Raw genomic sequence first — 17,038 nt, 5'->3', positions numbered from 1 at the left:
AGACAGATATTAAGCTTGTGTGAACGTTCATGAGTTCTGCAGTAATGTAGTTTAAAGTAAACTATGTTTTTTTGTGTAAGGAAACCTTTTGCATGGGCACAGATGCTGTAATAGCATGAAGCATACATGTTAACAGTTGGATTTTAAAATCAATTATTTACATAATAAACATCTAGCTATTTGTAATCAGATGTCTAATGTGGTTTTGTCCAAAATTTTAGTCTGGAAAAGTCTGGAATGTTGAAAGGTATAATGTGTAGGAATCCTGAGATTAAACTTAAAGTACTCACGCTGTTGTTATGTAACAAATTCAACCTGTTTGGGTCTGTTTGGTCTGTTTATAGGAGATTTTTTGGAACCAGGCAAATTGTCCATTATTGCAGTGACGGCATCTGGTTTTATTTCCTGTTCCTTGAGCTCAGCTGCTCTCCTCCGCTCAGCTCCTCCTCTCCTACACTCAGAACCGCTCCGTCTTTTCTCGGATGCGCCTCTCTCTACCCCGCCTCTCCTCTGCTCTGAGCCGCTCCTCCTCCTAAACCCAGCTGTCCTGTAGTCCAACACATCCCCCAACAGTCCCGAGCGCTCCCTCACAGCCCCGGCACTAGAGTCTCTGGCAGTAGAATGAGGTTTCGCATTAGCACCTTCAACGGGGTTGCGGATGTTGCCCGAGGCTTGCATCCTCCTCAGGTGGTTGTTGGTCCTCACAGGGCTGCTGAACCTCTGAGCCTGGGATGCAGAGCTCTTGTCAGAGGGGTGCGCCCGGCTCTCGCTGTAGCTCCTTTTAGGAAGCGACGCTGGACCCCTGCGCTCCAGCATGGGGCTCAGTCTAGACTGACGGCTGTGGCTGAGGCCAGAGCGGCAGCATGACGTGTTACAGGTGGAGTAGCGGATACGGCAGAGGGTGCAGGCACAGCCGGAAAGCAGGGAAGAGTGGCTGGCCAGAGAGGAGAGGAAGGTGAGGGGGAAGGCACGCTGACACTGGAGGATGCACTTTGGAGAGCTGAGGCGCGACGAGGCAGCGGCAGGGGACCTGTGGCAGCTGGATATGACATCCGACACCGCAGACTTCCCACTCTCCTCCTGGGAGGTCTGAATCTGGTGCCACTCCAGCTGCAGCAGCCTGTCCAGGTACCTTTCCAAAGGGCCCACAGGCCTCGGTCGAGGTGCCCCCCGGCCCTCCATGTTGTAGAAGACCGCCAGCTGACTGAGGTTCCAGGAGTTAAAAGGTGGAGGGAGGAAGTCTGGGAAGTCAAAGCCACCATGGCGTCCTCTGGGCCCTAGACCGCAAGGGGAGCAGTCTTCAGCCTCGATGACCTCAGGCCTCAGCTCGAGCTGCGGAGGAACCCGACCAGAGGGCCACACAGGAAGTCTCTCTGACTCAGACAAGTCGCTGTCGCTGTCACCTTCTCCATGGCCGCTCAGACTTCCTGCCTCAGGGTTCGGTGACAGTCTCTCCAGCAGATCAGGACTTGAATCAGTCAGGCGGTGGCAGGGGAAGGCTGGTGTGTGTCTGCTCCCTCTGACACCTGTGTGTTCGTGTTCTCTGCAGCTGCAGTGTTGAGCAGCAGGCCGCACCTTCGGCTCCATCCTGTCCTCTGCAGGGGACTTAGACTCTGAGGTTCCCTGAGCACTAGAGGGGAAGTAAACGATGCTGGCTTAGAATCCAGGCAAATCCCTCTATCACTCATTCTTATTTATCTAACATAGAATCCGAAATTGGAAATGATTTAGTTATTCATTTATGAATCCAACATAAAAAACTAATAACAATATATAATAATAATAAATGATTTTGATATTTAATGTGTGTGATTGGTGTGAAGGAAGGAAGTTAGGCTACTAATCTCTTTATAAGTTGCAGTTGATAGCCTACCATTGCAGCAAATACACATGGGCGATGGCACTACCTGACTGAATGAATATAAGTCTAAATGTCAATATAAGGCTCTTTTTTTCAACAAGTATTTTGGAACATGTCGTGTTAAAAGTCTTCAATTGTGTGAACAGATAAACAATAAACAGTAAGTATATTTTCCAAAAAACGTTGAAAAACAAACGTTTAAGTTTATATTCATCATATTAAATCAGGCACCGCCGTTGCCCAAGTGCATGTACTGCAAGTTTATCAAGTGCAAGAGGTCAGGAACTTCCTGGCTTTACCAATCAGACATATTAAATATAAAAAATCTATTTTGGTCTGTTCATTTCCTATTTTTGAATTGAGCATAATATAATAATAATAAACTTTATTTGTACAGCAACAAAGCTACAATGTGCCTTACATGGCCTGAACCAGCATTAAAAACATTCTAGGAAAAAAATCAAAGAAATAAAATCGAAGTGTGTTAGAATTAAAAGTAAAAATCAGTAGCAACAATAAAGCAGATAAAACATATTGCAAAACCAACCGCACTGGGGCAGATGATACAATAAAAAGATACAAAATTAAAAGCACAACATACCCATCAATAATTACCAATATATGGTAAAACCAACAATAGCAATACAATACACCAATATAATAGATTAAAGATGATGGAAAATGAAACGTGTGTTAGAATAAATAAAAAGATGTTTTAAAAGGATGTTTTAAGAGGTGATTTAAAAGATGTCACTGATTCAGCAAACCTTAGCCCCTCAGGCAGCTGAAGGGACTGACTGTAGCCATGATTTGTTTTGTGCTGGATTCATAAATGAATAACAAAATAACAAAGCATGAAACTGGCACAAACTGCAGCCTCACCTGTGTTGAGACGTATTGCGTTTGGTTGAGGGTGTGTTAGACTTGTGCTTTCTTCTCTGCTGCAGCTTCTGTGATCACAGAGAGTCACTGTTAGGCCTGCACACACATTCTACTGATCACTAATACATCCACACACATCATCACTAAATACTGATGCTGCACCTTTTTCATTATTAATCGATTAAAGCTCCAGTGTGTAACATCTAAGAGGATCTATTGGCAGAAATGGTAGAAGAAATAATATTCATACGTATGTTTTCATTAGTGTATAATCAACTGAAAATAAGAACTGCTTTTTCGTTACCTTAGAATGAGCTGTTTATATCTACGGAGTCTATTATGTTGAACCACTATGTTTCTACAGTTTTACAGAGTTTTGCAGCCACCGTGTTTTCTCCTACACGCTGTAAAACCAGATAAATTCATATTAAAGTAAAACTAACTAAATTTAAGTTAAAAATATTAGTCTTGATCATGTAGCTTTAATAATTTTAACTGATAATGATTTCTATTTGTCCTATAAAAACAAAATACCTAAAAGGTTACTTATTAGGAATGTTTCTGTAACTTACAAAACCTAGTTAGTGCCACTTAAAATTACAAGTAAAAGTGGATTAATCAAGACTCAAAAAAATTTGGAGTTAAATAAACTTATCTGGTGGACGGCCGTGCAGTGTAGAGTAAATGCACACTGCAAGATGCCACTAAATCAAACAAACCTTAAATCATTTGGTCTTTGAATCTTTCGAAAATTGTGAAAAATGCTCCCATAGCTAGACCACCGCTAGAGGGTCTGTTGAGGTTCCCAAATGGGAATGAGATGCTCTACTGTCAGAATGTTATATATTTTTTTAATTACCTTAGCTTTCAGACATCTCCTTGTCTTTTTTGTAAATAGATGGTTCATGACTTGTTTATGATCCATTGCACTTCTTTACACGAAAAGAAAGGGAACAATTTGGAGGTGTTTTTATTTTTATGTTGTTATCATACATAGGTTTTACTAGTCTGGCCCACTTTAGATCGAAGTTGGGATGTATGTGGTATGGAGCAGAAGCACACATTTGAGAAAGATGAATACTGTAAAACTTCCAATAAAAGCAGGGTCCCTAATAGACGCAGGTCTCCTTTAAAAGCCTGGTGTGGCTACACGTTTTGACAAATAAACGCAGGTCTTAAATAGAGGCCTGGTCTGGATTTATAGAAATTATCTCAATGTATAAAACCTCTTAAAACCCACCAGGTCGCCCGCTTGAGCGAGTTTTAAGTCGTTTTGATCTCCTACACAAATATAAATGTTTAAACTTCTGTCAATATGTACATGCTGCACATCATGCAGATCAGTTAGATTCTCCACAATTCAATCTTTCACTATATTTTATGAAAACTATCAACATAGTAACGTTAACATAACGTTAATTCATTCTGAATTACTGGTATCATGGTAAACAAGAGAGACAGAAAAAAAACCTCTGAAGCATCATAATCATCATGTTAGTTGTCAAATTTGCTGAACAAACCTCAAGAGAAGCAGGAGTTAGTTCAGTTTAGTTTTGTGCTAAAGGAATTAAACACCTGTCCCAAATAGAGGCCTGTCCTCAATAAAGGCAGGGTGAGTTCAGTGATTTAACCAAATAAACAAATAAATTATTAGAAGTTTTACAGTAATCATATAGGTCGCCACTTCATTTCCTGTGACAGGCTAATGGATTTATGGACTGCTGGTGTCAGTTCTGCTCCACTCTTACCTTCTCATTATTTTTCTCCTGACTCGGGATCGTGCACTGTGGCTGCAGGGACTTCCTTTGTGACTGCCGCCTGCCCATTTTGTTGCTTGAAAAAAAAAAGAAAAAGATGAAATATTAAATGCAAGCAATGACCCAGATACCACTGCATAAGAAAACACAAATGAGATACAGAAACTGGAATATATCGCGGGATTTGCAGTGCCGACATGTTGCTGTAATTCCACACACGGAGCAGAGATGCGTTTGGAGATCAAAGTGCGGATAATAACGCAGCAGAGAGAGCCTCGGTCTGAATAACATATGATCCCACGCTACCTGCCCACATTAGGCCTGTTGTTGCTCCACGATGCCTTCTTCTTCCAGTCCCTCTCCCTGATGGAGACCCTCTCCAGGCATTGTTGTGGCACTCGCTCCTGCAGGATTGTGCCCATCCCAGCGCACACAAGGCACCAATGAAAAGGCCGAGTGGGCTGTTCACGCGAAACACGGCGGTGTGATCATAATGAGTGGGGGGGCGAAATGCTCGAAATGCGCCCCTCTTCTGCAGGATAAAAATACGTGTGTGTGTGTGTGTGTGTGTGTGTGATGATTGGTCGTCGTCCAGCAGAGCGCAGTGTAGAGCTGTGTTACAGTATGATGCTCTACCTGGAAGGGGGGTGTGGGCGAGCCTGGGGGAAGTTTACACGAATGTATGGAAGCTCATTTCCGCCAATATGACCGAAAAAAGAAGAAAAAAAGAGTATGTAAATCATTATAAGGAGAAACCTTCTCAGTACTTTTACCTAGTATCTCAAAATAATGAGAAACCTTTAACCTAAGTAATTATTTTTAGCATCTCAAAATAAGGATTTAGTATCACAAAGTCAGTATTATAAGATATATCAGTATTTTAAGAAAGTTTCTCATTATAATGATTTACAGATTCGTTTCCTGTCACGTTGGCAGAAATGGGCTTCCATAAAAATGTGTGGAAATACAGGGGGTCAATTCTCCCAAATCGGTGCCTTTCCCATCCCTAGGATATTACATGAATAATTATGTATAAAAACTATACATATTATGAAGCGTCCTGCACTTTGTTCTAATTGCAATTTAAAGATATATTATGTAAAACCTTAATAAAAACTACTACTACAAAAAGGATTTCAGCCCACTCTCACTTTACCATGAAATATAATGATTAGAATCCTTCAGAATTTTTTTTTGTATTATTGTGAGTATTTTTATATGTATATAATATGTTAAACTTCACATTTTAGTTGTGTCCCCAGGTTTTCCCTCAGTCCTGTTGCCCTGACATATTCCCTCCCTCTAAAAATGTGGTACATTTCACAAGTCACAAGCATCATTTGAGTCTTCTAAAGGCAACGGAAGACCAAAAGTAACACCTCTCACTCTATTTCCTTATTTTTGATCATATTTAAAGTATAACCAGGAAGGTAAACCTCAACGTTCAGTCCTGTGACCTAAATTATATCTTAGATGTTATTATATTTAAAAAAGGTTTGGTAAACCACCTGAAGGTGCTCAGCTCAAGATGCTTGAAACTCACTCCTGTTACCAAAAATGAAAAAATCTTACCATGTAAAATATAAATAAAATGGCCTAAGATTGACCATTACACATTTTGTATAGTTAAACATGTGTGTTATTAGATAGAGTGATAGAAAAAAAAGAAGTGAATGAAGTTTAATTTTAATGGGTTACAACATGCAAATGGCAGCGATCTGGTGGAAAGGCTCACAGGCAGACTATGCATATGTGTGTGTTTGTGAATGTGCTTTTACACAGTGTTGGGATCCAAGGATACCTTTAAATATGTACTTGCTCATTTGAAGTGTTTAACTGAAAGGGAGCGCTGTTGGAAATCTGACAGTGTACTCAAAACCCAAAAGGAAGCTCTCCTGAGGCCTGTATGTAAGTCAATAAAAGCGCTTTCTAGTAGTGGTTGGAAACCAAAAGGAAACACGCCCGCCAGATAAGCAGACCCGCTCCCCTGTAGGATGTCAAAAATGCGACCAAAAGGTGTGGGTTTAAAGGACCATAATAACGCCCAAAACACCGGGAGCTGTCATTGTCAGTTTTCCTTTGGACCCAAAGACTCTGTCCCATCCAAAACGGCCTAGTTAAGCAGAGAGATGATCGTTTCGCTCCTCTCTCTCCTCATCCCGACTACCTTGCACTCCTGCTCACGACACCCCACCCCCCGGATGATAGTTACTGGAAACCTCGGTGCGGCCTGACCTCACCCGACGACGCCATGAACCAGGATTAATGGCACCGGCACAAAAAGCCTGCTTTTTTCCCCTGGCGATACTGGCACCAAGTGGAACATCCGCAGCAGCAGAGACAGTTTGGAGTTTTTTTTTTTTTTTTTTTTATGATTGCAGAAAACATGAATTCTGATTGCCAGCCTGGGGCTTCACCAGGCTGACCCACCAAGTCTCACCCGGCGAACTCGTTTCCTCATCTTCTTTTGGAGAACTGTCCGGTAACGTACTGGGGCATAGACCAGACAACTTAACAGAAAGTTGTAACGGCTAAAAACAAGGACTGTTTAATTATTGTTAATGATTGCTGATGTGTTTTATCAGGTTATCCGTGGTAATTGGATATAAGTGATTTGATTAACTTGAAGGTTAGCGTAGTAACTGGTAGTCCTTGAGACAGTGCTAAGGTGATGGTTAGTGTTTAATGTTATGACTTCACACAGACATGTCGCCGTTTTGCGATACACTGAAACGTCCTTGTTATACGGCACAAGTGTGTTGAAAAAATGCTAAAAAATTATAAACAATATTGGTCTATAAGTACAGAGGCACGTTGAGAGGGATTAAACAAAAAACACCTCGCGCGTCTCTAGAATTTGCTCTTGATGGTCTCTCAGGACAAGGATGACATTAAGAGCCAAGTTATATATAGACCCAATTTAGAACACAGTCACGACACAAAGACACACACACACGTACACTAAGACGACACACACGTTCCTTTTTTTGTTCGTCTTATAAGTTAGATTGTACAAATTGTGTAATTGTTTGCCCTCTGTGTTGCGTTTTAATAGTATTATCGTGGTTATGTAAATGTTTGTGTTTAATATGTCGTGTGGCGCTAGTTTAATTAATTTCGGTACGAAGAGTGAATTGTGATTACCAAACGTCTTTCTGATATTTCTTTTTTGATTATTTATGAATGTTTTGGGATAACCATGTAAGTATGAAATTAAAACTATTAGCCAGTTTAGACCAACTCTAAGCAAACCCTACGTCATAGAGCCCGACAACAGAATAAAGAATGAGTTAAATAAAGTTAATACAAATTTTAGGGAAAAAATATCAAACAAAGATTCTTCTTTAGGCCTGTTCTATGATGAATTAGTGGAAGTACGGTAAAAAAGTAGCATAAAATGGACATACTCAAGTGGGGTGCTCAGCAGTTTTCATTGATTAGAAATGTTACATTTCTCAAAGCTTTTCTGACCTAATGTAAGCCATATTAGAAATTAATGCATCTCTTAACAGTATTCAGATTTTGTAACTTCATCACATTGATTACAAAACAGTCTCAGAAGTCACTGGTGCTACTTCATTTGCATAGTTTAGGACAATATTTCTTCCAACATGGCTCAGAGGCGTGTTATTAAGAGGACTGAACATTCACGTTATTGTCAATTAACATGTTAAGGCACATACAGTATTATAGCCATTAGTCGCTAATGAGAGAACAACTCTTATGACTACAGATGACATCACTCCACCATCCACATGACCCTGCACATCCCTCTGTGTGTCCCTCCTCTGTCAGTGTCCACACACAGGGAGCTGATGCCTCGCTGCTTCTTCCTCCTGGGATTTGACTTAATACTCGATGGTAACCGCCTTTGTCTTCAGGTATTCGTTGAGAGCGTCTTGTCCTGTGGGAGTGACAGAGACACTGACAGTGAGTGTGGATATTAATGAACGCTGTCGCTGCATCCTGGGCTCAGCACCACCCGAGGCAATTGTAATATGTTTAAAGCCGGGTTCTCAAACTCAGTATTATCAACTGTTTGCACACATTTGCAGACAAATAACATTTTTTATTATTGTTTATTGTATTTTTTTTTTTTTAACAGGGACAGTGTAGATTAATTAACATGAATGGTTAGTTTACATTGATATCAAACAAGGGGAAAAAATGTCATGGGCAGGATTATATTATATTTTTGAGCATTTCCCCCCCCATACCAGTGTTCAGCCAGACCTTTCTCCAGGACACTTGATTAGTAAGGAGATCTTGCACAAATACGTGCACTCAGGTGCTTTGTTGGTTTTATTTTATTTTCATATAACGAACAAATAAGTAGAATCAACAAGCATTACAGTTCCAACTAGTAAAAACGTGCATTCAGGAGCTGAGAGGAGTAATAACCATAGACGTATAACCATAGACCATATGACAGCCCTCTGAAAGTGAAGCCAAAACATCTCGATCGCCCCCTGGTGGCTGGCTGCAGCATAGGTCATATAGCTTGCTGCCTCCATGTTCAAATAAAACTCAATGTAAACGTCAAACACACTAGAGATGGTTTCTGTCATTTTAGGTTGATCTTATCAGCTGATGTATGTTCCACTGTTATCATTCTGATCACAAATCACAGCTGAGCACTGCTTGCGATTGAGTCGGCCAGATGTATGACTTTGAAAGGAAGGAAGTGGAGACGGGACGTCAATCTATCACATGTTGATGGTAATAGTAGTAGTAGTAACCTACAATAGAAAACTAAATCAACAATCTTTCTCAAGACATAGGCCTACTGCACATAAAGGACGTTTTCTGTCCAATATTTTTTTTAAGGAAGGAAAACATTTGCTTTCTTTCTGTGATGAGAAGATTTCTGAAAGTTTCAACTTGTTTTTACATTTCTGTTTTTGTCCCGATGAAATAAACAAGATATAACATGTTAATTAGTGAGGCGTTAGAGGTGCTGGCAGGCAGACCTTTACATATTTAACATTAGACATTAGAGTGGTATTCAACTCATGCGAGAAGAAGTGTCTTTCCCAAAATGTTTACCTGTTCTGAGTGTTACTGCAGCCGTGGTTAATGTCTCTGTATGCCCTTTAATCTAACTGCAATGCTAATTAAAATATATGAATAAAAGTTTTTCTCACCCAGGTCTTTGCCAAAGCCGGACTGTTTGAAGCCTCCGAAAGGCGAGGCCACGTCAGTCTTATTGTAGGTGTTGACAAAAACTGTGCCGGCGTTGAGTCTTTCACTGACGTACAGAGCTTTGCTGATGTCCCGCGTGAAAACACCTGATGCCAGGCCGTACTCTGTGGCGTTGGCCCTCCTCAGGACATCGTCCACCTCACTGAGGCACAGAGACAGAAAGGAGCTGTGGTCAACGTGGCAAAAAGGGTGTGTGAGTCATTACGAGGTGTGACGTAATCATGAGTTAGCCTTACCCGCTCTTGAACTTGGAAATGATCATGACGGGGCCGAAGGACTCCTCTTTAGCGATGTACATGTGGTCTTGTACGTCAGTGAACAACGTGGGTTCAAAGAAAAAACCTGGAGGCAGACAAATAACAAGTCAAACTGCATCATCTGTCACATCACAAGTTGATATCTGAGACTGTCAGTGCAGATAACGTTGGCCCACCTGGTCGCTGCACCTGTTTGCTCCCACAGACCAGAGTGGCTCCCTCCTTGACGCCGGTCTGACAGTACTCCACCAGTTTGTCCAGGTGGGCTTTGTGGTTCTGAGGGCCGTGGTCTGTGGAGCGGTCCAGCGGGTCACCGATCTTCATTTTCTTGATCTCCTCAACCTGGGAGAAAAGACATCGGAATGAGACAACCACAAAATCAGAGATACTTGCTTGACTTAATCTTTTTCTGTCCTAATGGAGTACAGGTCATCTACGACTCTAAACCATCAAAAAAAATGTTGTGTTCAAAAATCTCTACTGAATAGAAGCATATTTCTAAATTTAAATCTAATCTGTTTGGCTTTCTGTTTGATGTCCTCCTGTCCTCCAAACTACAGTACTGCTGGCTCACTGAAGCTAGCCATCAGGGGTCCCACTCTTTTTCAGAAATTATTTACCAAGAGTTTTACTCGACAATACAGGACAGCACTTGCTCACAATGGTGGTCAGCATTTGTGGGACACTCCACATTTGCTTGGTTTCATTGCGCGCTCGGCAGCTGATTTTTCTGCTGCAGCCTCAGTTCTGGAGTTCCAGTTCCGGAAAATAGACTACAGTTTTTCTTTAACCGTAACATTAATTTAAGTAACAGTTCAAATCAAGTAGAATTTATTTTATTTACAGTACAGCTTCATAATATGAGCTGCTGGGTGGCTAGCACGGGATGCAAAATGACAGCTTTTTATCAGGTAACACTTTATTTCAATACAGGCTGAGGTGGGCGATGTCATTTCATAAACTTAAAATTTATAAAACCCACTGTAATTTAGTTGTAAGCAGATATAAGCATTTATAACAGATGAATGACTGACAGTAGTAATAACACATTGTAAATGAAGGTTTATATGAAAAATGTATGTAGATATGAAATATGAAGCCTTATTTATTTATATTCATTGTAAATGTACATACATACATCTTCAACCCAGTATAAAGGTAACAAAATAAACCTTCTGGTGGCAAATTCAGTGTTCAAATCCACGAGCACACATGCACTGAGATCCAGATCAGAAAAAAATAAAATACCTCGATGGAGTTTTTTGCTGTTCAGAGGTGTGATAGAAAGAGAAACATGAGCTGTGTGAAATTAAGAAAAGACACATACCACTCTTTTCACAAATTGGTCATGAATGGTGTCTTCCACAAACAGTCTGCCAGCTGCGATGCAGTTCTCTCCCTTGTTGAAGAACACTGAGCTCATGCCCTGAAATACACAGAGAACACTGTGGTTTAATGATTTAAACGTGCACCAAAATCACCAAAACGTTGCTTCTGTGAGTGAACACACCATGCGCACAGCCTTGTCCATGTCACAGTCACCGAAGATAATGAGAGGGGATTTTCCTCCGAGCTCCAGAGAAACTTTCTTCACGTTGCTGACTGCACAGCTTCAGACGGAGGAGACACAGGCACACAAACATGAGCAGGAACGTCACATTTAGATTAGATAAGAGTTTTGTGGATGTGGTTTACCTCTCACCTCTTCATGATGTGTTTACCAATTTCAGTGGAACCTGTAAAGCCCAGCTTACGGACGTCAGGATGATCAGACAGACGCTGACCCACCAGAGCCCCTGGAGGAGAGGGACAAGTTTAATGATGACTCACGTATAATGCATGACAAGGAAGCCGGTGGCTGAATGTGTGTGTTCCTACCTGATCCAGGCAGAATATTAACCACTCCTTTGGGCAGTCCTGCCCTTGCTGCCAACTCGGCGAACTTCAGTGCTGTCAGTGGAGTCACCTGGAGACACAGACCTGTTTTTAGCCTCACTAGCAGCAGGGTTCTGGGAATGGCAGTGCTGGTCCAGACTGTAATATCTCAACTATTGGATGGACTGCCATGACATTTTGTATAGATGTTCGTTTGTACAGTGTGCCAGTCCCCTAAATCAGCACAACCCTAACCATAAACACAACACAACCCTAACCCTAGTTCGTTTTTTTTAATCCTTTTTAAGTTTGAGTACCTCAATCCTGTATCAGTATTGTACGCACGGTTTTAGAAATACTGAGGTCCAAAAACTGAATTTGCTAGGCAGGATTGAGGCAAAGAATGCAATTTGTTACTAGTTTTGATAATAATTAAAATGTAGTTTACTTTAGCTCTTCATAAACTATTTAAATTATTTATTTAATTTAAGCAGAAGGTTTAGGTTTAGGTTTAGCTCAAGCTCCGGCCGCGAGTCGCATAGATTTTTTTCCAGGCCTGGTTCAGGTTGGGCCTGATATTTGGGGCCCGATCAAAGCTCTACATAAAGCCTGACTGGTGGAGGCTGACCTGAGCAGGTTTGAGGACTACTGTGTTTCCAGCTGCCAGGCAGGCTGCTGTCTTCCAGGCCAGCATCATCAGAGGGTAGTTCCAGGGAATGACGATGGCACACACCCTGAGCAGAGAGAAAGGCAGGATTTCTGGCATGCTAATGACACGAGTGCCTGTTTGTAACTGTCATTTATTTATTCATGCAGTACTGGAAAAAAGTGAGTGATATATTAATCTTAGTTAATCTACTGATTTACTGAACATATGCGACATAATCTGCTCAACATATGTGTGTGTGTGTTTAATCATACAGACATATAAATCCACTCATCCATCTCTCACCCTATTGGTTCCTTCTTTGTGAAGGTGAGGTTACGATTGGGCCTGGCCTGGTTGATGGGGATGGTGCTGCCCTGTGAACAGAGGACATTATTCATTTCCACATATTTTTCCATATTCTGTGGCTGATCATCTATGTGCTACTACCACTTGGTGGTAACATTGATCATAGTTTTATATAGTTTCAGTTTTTCATTTTAGTTCTAGCAGCTGTCTCACTTGGATCTTGTCACACCAGCCGGCAAAGTAGCGGAAGGTTTGGATGGACATGCCCACATGAGTCTTTAGGGCCAGAGTGTAAACCGCTCCGGAGTCGATGGATTCGATGGTGGCCAGCTCCTCCTGGTGTTCCTCCATCAGGTCAGCCAGCCTGTGGGTGGGGACACACAAACACACAGGGTCACTGACTTTGCTTCAGTAATACTACCAGAGCAGATTATTCAAAGGTCAAAGACCCCTTTATGATTACCTTTAGTTAATCCTTATGTACATGGCTGTGCAAATACATATTTCTGATTGGCTGCCATATGTCATTCAGATTATATACACAGACAGAAAGTCTCATTTCCAGTGTCAGTATTTGACAACCTGAGAATGAGATTTAACAATTTTTCTCGGCTCTGATTGGTTGTTTTCGTTCAGGCCCCATGGATTCTTGCAAATACCATAAGGAGCACTAGGAGGAGCCAGAGGAACCTGATTGTTTCACAGGTGATCTGTCTCATGTATTACTGTCAGAATATAGTAAAAGTTTCAGCAAATACAAATATGAATATAAATATGAAAAGTAATTTTTTATAAGTTACCTACTGCAACTTTAAAGCTGCACAGTTAAAGTTGTTCCATGCGGCCTTTTTTTTGTTAAAATAAGTGTTAAATTGCTCTACTTTCTGACAGCCATTCCTGATACACAGTGTTTAGTCTTTAACATGGGTCTCCAGTCCCTCCTTTCTTCAGAAAATCCATTTCCACTTTATCCAATCAGGACAAGAGGCTCTGCGCATTAGAAGACAGACAGCAGAATAGACCTTTTTCACAGCAGCCATTTTGGCAAGTAATAGTAAAGAAGAGTAAACACAGGTGTTACCAATTATATTAATTAAGGCTCTGATCCACTAAGGTCAAACAGTCAGGGTGCTGCTATTAGGCAAGTTGGCTCACTGGAAAGACTCTGCTACACTAAATGGAACAGAACCTCAACTAGTATAATTGGTAATACCTGCGATTACCCAACTATTTCAGGTCAAAACGTCTGCTGTGAAAAAGGTCTATTTCAGTGTGGAGACATGGGGAGGAGGGAGTGGACAGCTAGCTGAAAGAACATACAGGAAGTTAGCCAAAATGGCAATTTCGAAAAAGGACACCGACCTGTAGATGAGTCTGCCTCTGTCTCTGGGGTTCATCTTGCCCCACTCGCCCTCTTCAAAGGCCTCCTTAGCAGCAGCCACCGCCCTGTCCACATCACTAATCTGGGCCAGAGACACGTCACAGATGGCCTACAGGACAGACAGGCACAGGACGTAAAATCACAAAGCCTGCAGAGAGAACAGCCGTGCTCCAACCAGAGGCTAGAGAATTCCCCTGTGGGATCAGTTAGGTAGGGGATGGAGACTTCCTAGCAACCCATCACCAGACACAGCCACCAACACTGGTTGTCCTTAGGCCAGACATAAAAAAATCACTTTATTGTAGATCTGCTGGCCTTGAAAATATAAAGATGCTATTTAATAAAAGACAGTGTACATGGGATAATGTGCTCTCATACTATAAAATTCCTTTTACAGCAGTAAAAAATGTCTTTTGGTCCTTACCTTGCCGTCAGTGGGGTTGATGGTCTTGTAGGTCTTTCCTCCGTCCGCATCAACAAACTCTCCATTAATGAACAGCTGATGAGGCATCTTTATGGTCATGTTGTTGATGTTCTTCTCCACCTGTCAAATTAAACAGGACAACAGTCGACATGTTGTCTTCAATGGGCCATTCACCAACAAATACCAGCCAGCGACAGCGGCTCTCTAGGAATTTAAACACAGCCAATTGCACTCACATAGTCGACGACCAGTTCCTCCTCGCCGTCCTCCCCTCTGAGCTTCCTGACGCACATCTGGATGAAATCCTGGAAAGTGGTGTTCATGTAGACATCCTCGTTCTGCAGCTGGCAGCCACTGGCCCGGAGCTTCACCTCCTCCACAAGCCTGGAAGTGTATGGCAGACGGAGAAGAGAGAAATGCATTCATTGGGATTTCTTGGGATAATGACCCTGAATAAACTAGTTAAAAGTTTCTGTTGCTTCCCAGTGGTAAAGTTAGGCTAATGTTTTTCAAACAGACTGCCCATTTTTAAAAGATGTTAACAGTTTTTAATTGGCAATAAACACAACTATCATCAGTTCACAGCTATTTTGTCATACATGAAATTATTGGACAGACATTTCAGTCAAGAGATCAAAGTTATTACAATTAATTGTCTAGGAAAGTGGTCTTCCAACTGGGGTCCAGGGACCAACAGGGGTTCTTGAACTTGAGAATATTTTGAAACCTGCATTGTTTACATTCTAGCAGCCTTCTTGGTGCATTACCGCCATCAGCTGTCAAACAGTGGAATAACATGAAGCAGGCAGGAGGAGTGTGTATTGTGATGCACATATTCTGTGTCTGCGTACACACACAAGTAACAAACTACTTTTCTTGGTTCTTTACTTGGTTTTCAAACTGGGGTCCAGGGACCAACAAAGGTCCTTGAAAAAGAGGAATAGAATATTTTGACTTTTAACAGGTGGAATAAGGTTGGCCAATATGACTTGATTTACAGCGATCCTTGTTTGATTGATTCACTATGAAGACTTTCTTTAAAACTTCTATTAAGACAAAACCCTTTCAAATTGGGGGTCTGTGGTCTATCTCATGGCAATCCATCAAATGGTTGAGATATTTGATCAAGAACAAAAGTCCTGTGGAACATTTTGTACAGACATTCATGGTTCCCAATGTGCCAGTCTGTCTTGTAGATGTGGTTTCACTGAATAACTGTAATTGTGTTTTTTTCTGACTATAATGGATTACCTTTTTTGTGTCCTGATTATGTAACATTACATGTAATCTGTTACTTCCCAAGCCTGCATGGTGCTAGCATGGCTAAAACTGGATATGGAGAAGTGGATTATGCTGCTGGGTGTCCATGTTTTTTTATATACAGATATTTTGGGAGCTTTTTCCCCTTTATTAGACAGTATAGCTTGAGAGATAGACAGGAAAGGAAGAGAGAGAGATGGGATGACACGCAGCAAGGACTCAGCGTTGGTACATGGGGCACCAGCTCTACCAGGTGAGCTCTGTGAAAACACTATTGGATAATATTATAGCTTACAAGAATTCAAGCGGAATTGCAGAAGAAAGCCATGGCAACCTATAGTCATTGTTTAGTTTTTATTAATAACAACAGTCATAACTGTACAGTGTGCAGAGAAATACTATATTACGGTGACCTAATGTGGACATGTATGTGTGAACAGTTTTGAACTACCTGACCACATCCATGGAAGCAGCACCAGACTTGAAGAAATCAGTAGAGTCTTCGATGTCTGTGACATTAGTCAGAATACTCTGCCACACTGCCTGTGAGGAAACATTGTCAAAAGTCAGCATGGGACATTTTTTTGTGGACGGATACACATTTCACTAGCAAGCTCTCAGTTCAACTTCCCTAGAATTGGTAGGACAGGAGGCCCTACCCTTATCTGTTCAGCGAAGGTTTTCTCCTCCTCGGTGAGCTCCACAGCAGCACTGCTCCCTGAGTTGAAGTACTGCGCTGCAGCGATCATCTTCCCATCCTCAAACTGCAGATTCTTCACCAGCAGCTGCAGAGAAAGAGAGCACAGAATGGTCATAATGACTGAATAAAGTGTGAAACCAATTCCACCTTAAATGAGCTTTAAAACACATTGGATTAGCAGTGACTCAGTCTGTGTATAAAGTATGTCTACAGGAGAAAGGTGTCAAATGGAGTCAACAAAATACAACGTCTGACCTGTGATTGTGTTTGTCACACACAGTTTACCATTTTTATTCATTCATTCATTTTTATCATTTTTGTTTGTGGACTGCCTAAAGCCACATATCTTTTCTTTTACTGGCCTTCATTGTTTGGAGAAGTAAATAAAATGTATGCCTGCTCTCATCTAACTTCAAAATTATTTCAGATGTCACATATCTTGACTCATAGGCCCCGCCCCTTAAAATCAGATTTATAATGAGCA

At 41.4% G+C, this 17,038-nt stretch overlaps 2 protein-coding genes across 3 annotated transcripts in view; both read right to left on the bottom strand.

The window, feature by feature from the left end:
- Window positions 1–6: 6 nt before the first annotated feature.
- On the bottom strand, window positions 7–6,352 carry LOC118327732. Its single transcript, XM_035661162.1, has 3 exons — window positions 4,492–6,352; window positions 2,744–2,811; window positions 7–1,630 (listed from the first exon to the last, which is right to left on the bottom strand). Exons 1-3 carry the CDS (start codon window positions 4,567–4,569, stop codon window positions 298–300), a joined length of 1,479 nt encoding a protein of 492 aa, XP_035517055.1. The 5' UTR covers window positions 4,570–6,352; the 3' UTR covers window positions 7–297.
- Window positions 6,353–7,912: 1,560 nt separating this feature from the next.
- Window positions 7,913–17,038, bottom strand: part of aldh1l1 (aldehyde dehydrogenase 1 family, member L1) — a 26,949-nt gene continuing 17,823 nt past the window's right edge. Inside the window, exons 8-23 of one of the 2 annotated variants that reach the window (XM_035661537.1) lie at window positions 16,514–16,639; window positions 16,306–16,397; window positions 14,831–14,978; window positions 14,595–14,714; window positions 14,152–14,279; window positions 13,003–13,153; window positions 12,787–12,857; window positions 12,463–12,568; window positions 11,838–11,925; window positions 11,662–11,755; window positions 11,470–11,569; window positions 11,287–11,385; window positions 10,136–10,301; window positions 9,939–10,044; window positions 9,645–9,844; window positions 7,913–8,404 (exon numbers count right to left, since the gene is read on the bottom strand). In XM_035661537.1, coding sequence (XP_035517430.1) covers window positions 8,349–8,404; window positions 9,645–9,844; window positions 9,939–10,044; window positions 10,136–10,301; window positions 11,287–11,385; window positions 11,470–11,569; window positions 11,662–11,755; window positions 11,838–11,925; window positions 12,463–12,568; window positions 12,787–12,857; window positions 13,003–13,153; window positions 14,152–14,279; window positions 14,595–14,714; window positions 14,831–14,978; window positions 16,306–16,397; window positions 16,514–16,639 — 1,851 coding nt within the window. In that variant the 3' untranslated portion in view covers window positions 7,913–8,348. Of the gene's footprint in view, window positions 8,405–9,644; window positions 9,845–9,938; window positions 10,045–10,133; window positions 10,302–11,286; window positions 11,386–11,469; window positions 11,570–11,661; window positions 11,756–11,837; window positions 11,926–12,462; window positions 12,569–12,786; window positions 12,858–13,002; window positions 13,154–14,151; window positions 14,280–14,594; window positions 14,715–14,830; window positions 14,979–16,305; window positions 16,398–16,513; window positions 16,640–17,038 lie in introns of those variants that run through there. The other variant, XR_004796728.1, reaches the window with a different exon arrangement.

The sequence above is a fragment of the Morone saxatilis genome, unplaced genomic scaffold, assembly GCF_004916995.1.
Source record: "Morone saxatilis isolate NCDOM2014 unplaced genomic scaffold, NCSU_SB_2.0 Contig18, whole genome shotgun sequence".
Lineage (NCBI taxonomy): Eukaryota > Metazoa > Chordata > Actinopteri > Moronidae > Morone > Morone saxatilis.
Note: the sequence above shows the minus strand (reverse complement) of the source record. Positions and strands in the feature narration are given on the sequence as shown.

Excerpts from the sequence above, each read along its gene's own strand:
- LOC118327732 (XM_035661162.1), bottom strand. The coding sequence starts at position 4,569 with ATGGGCAGGCGGCAGTCACAAAGGAAGTCCCTGCAGCCACAGTGCACG. Across the intron at positions 2,812-4,491 it reads AGGAGAAAAATAATGAGAAG|AAGCTGCAGCAGAGAAGAAA; the intron begins GTAAGAGTGGAG and ends CTGTGATCACAG. Across the intron at positions 1,631-2,743 it reads CGCAATACGTCTCAACACAG|TGCTCAGGGAACCTCAGAGT; the intron begins GTGAGGCTGCAG and ends CTTCCCCTCTAG.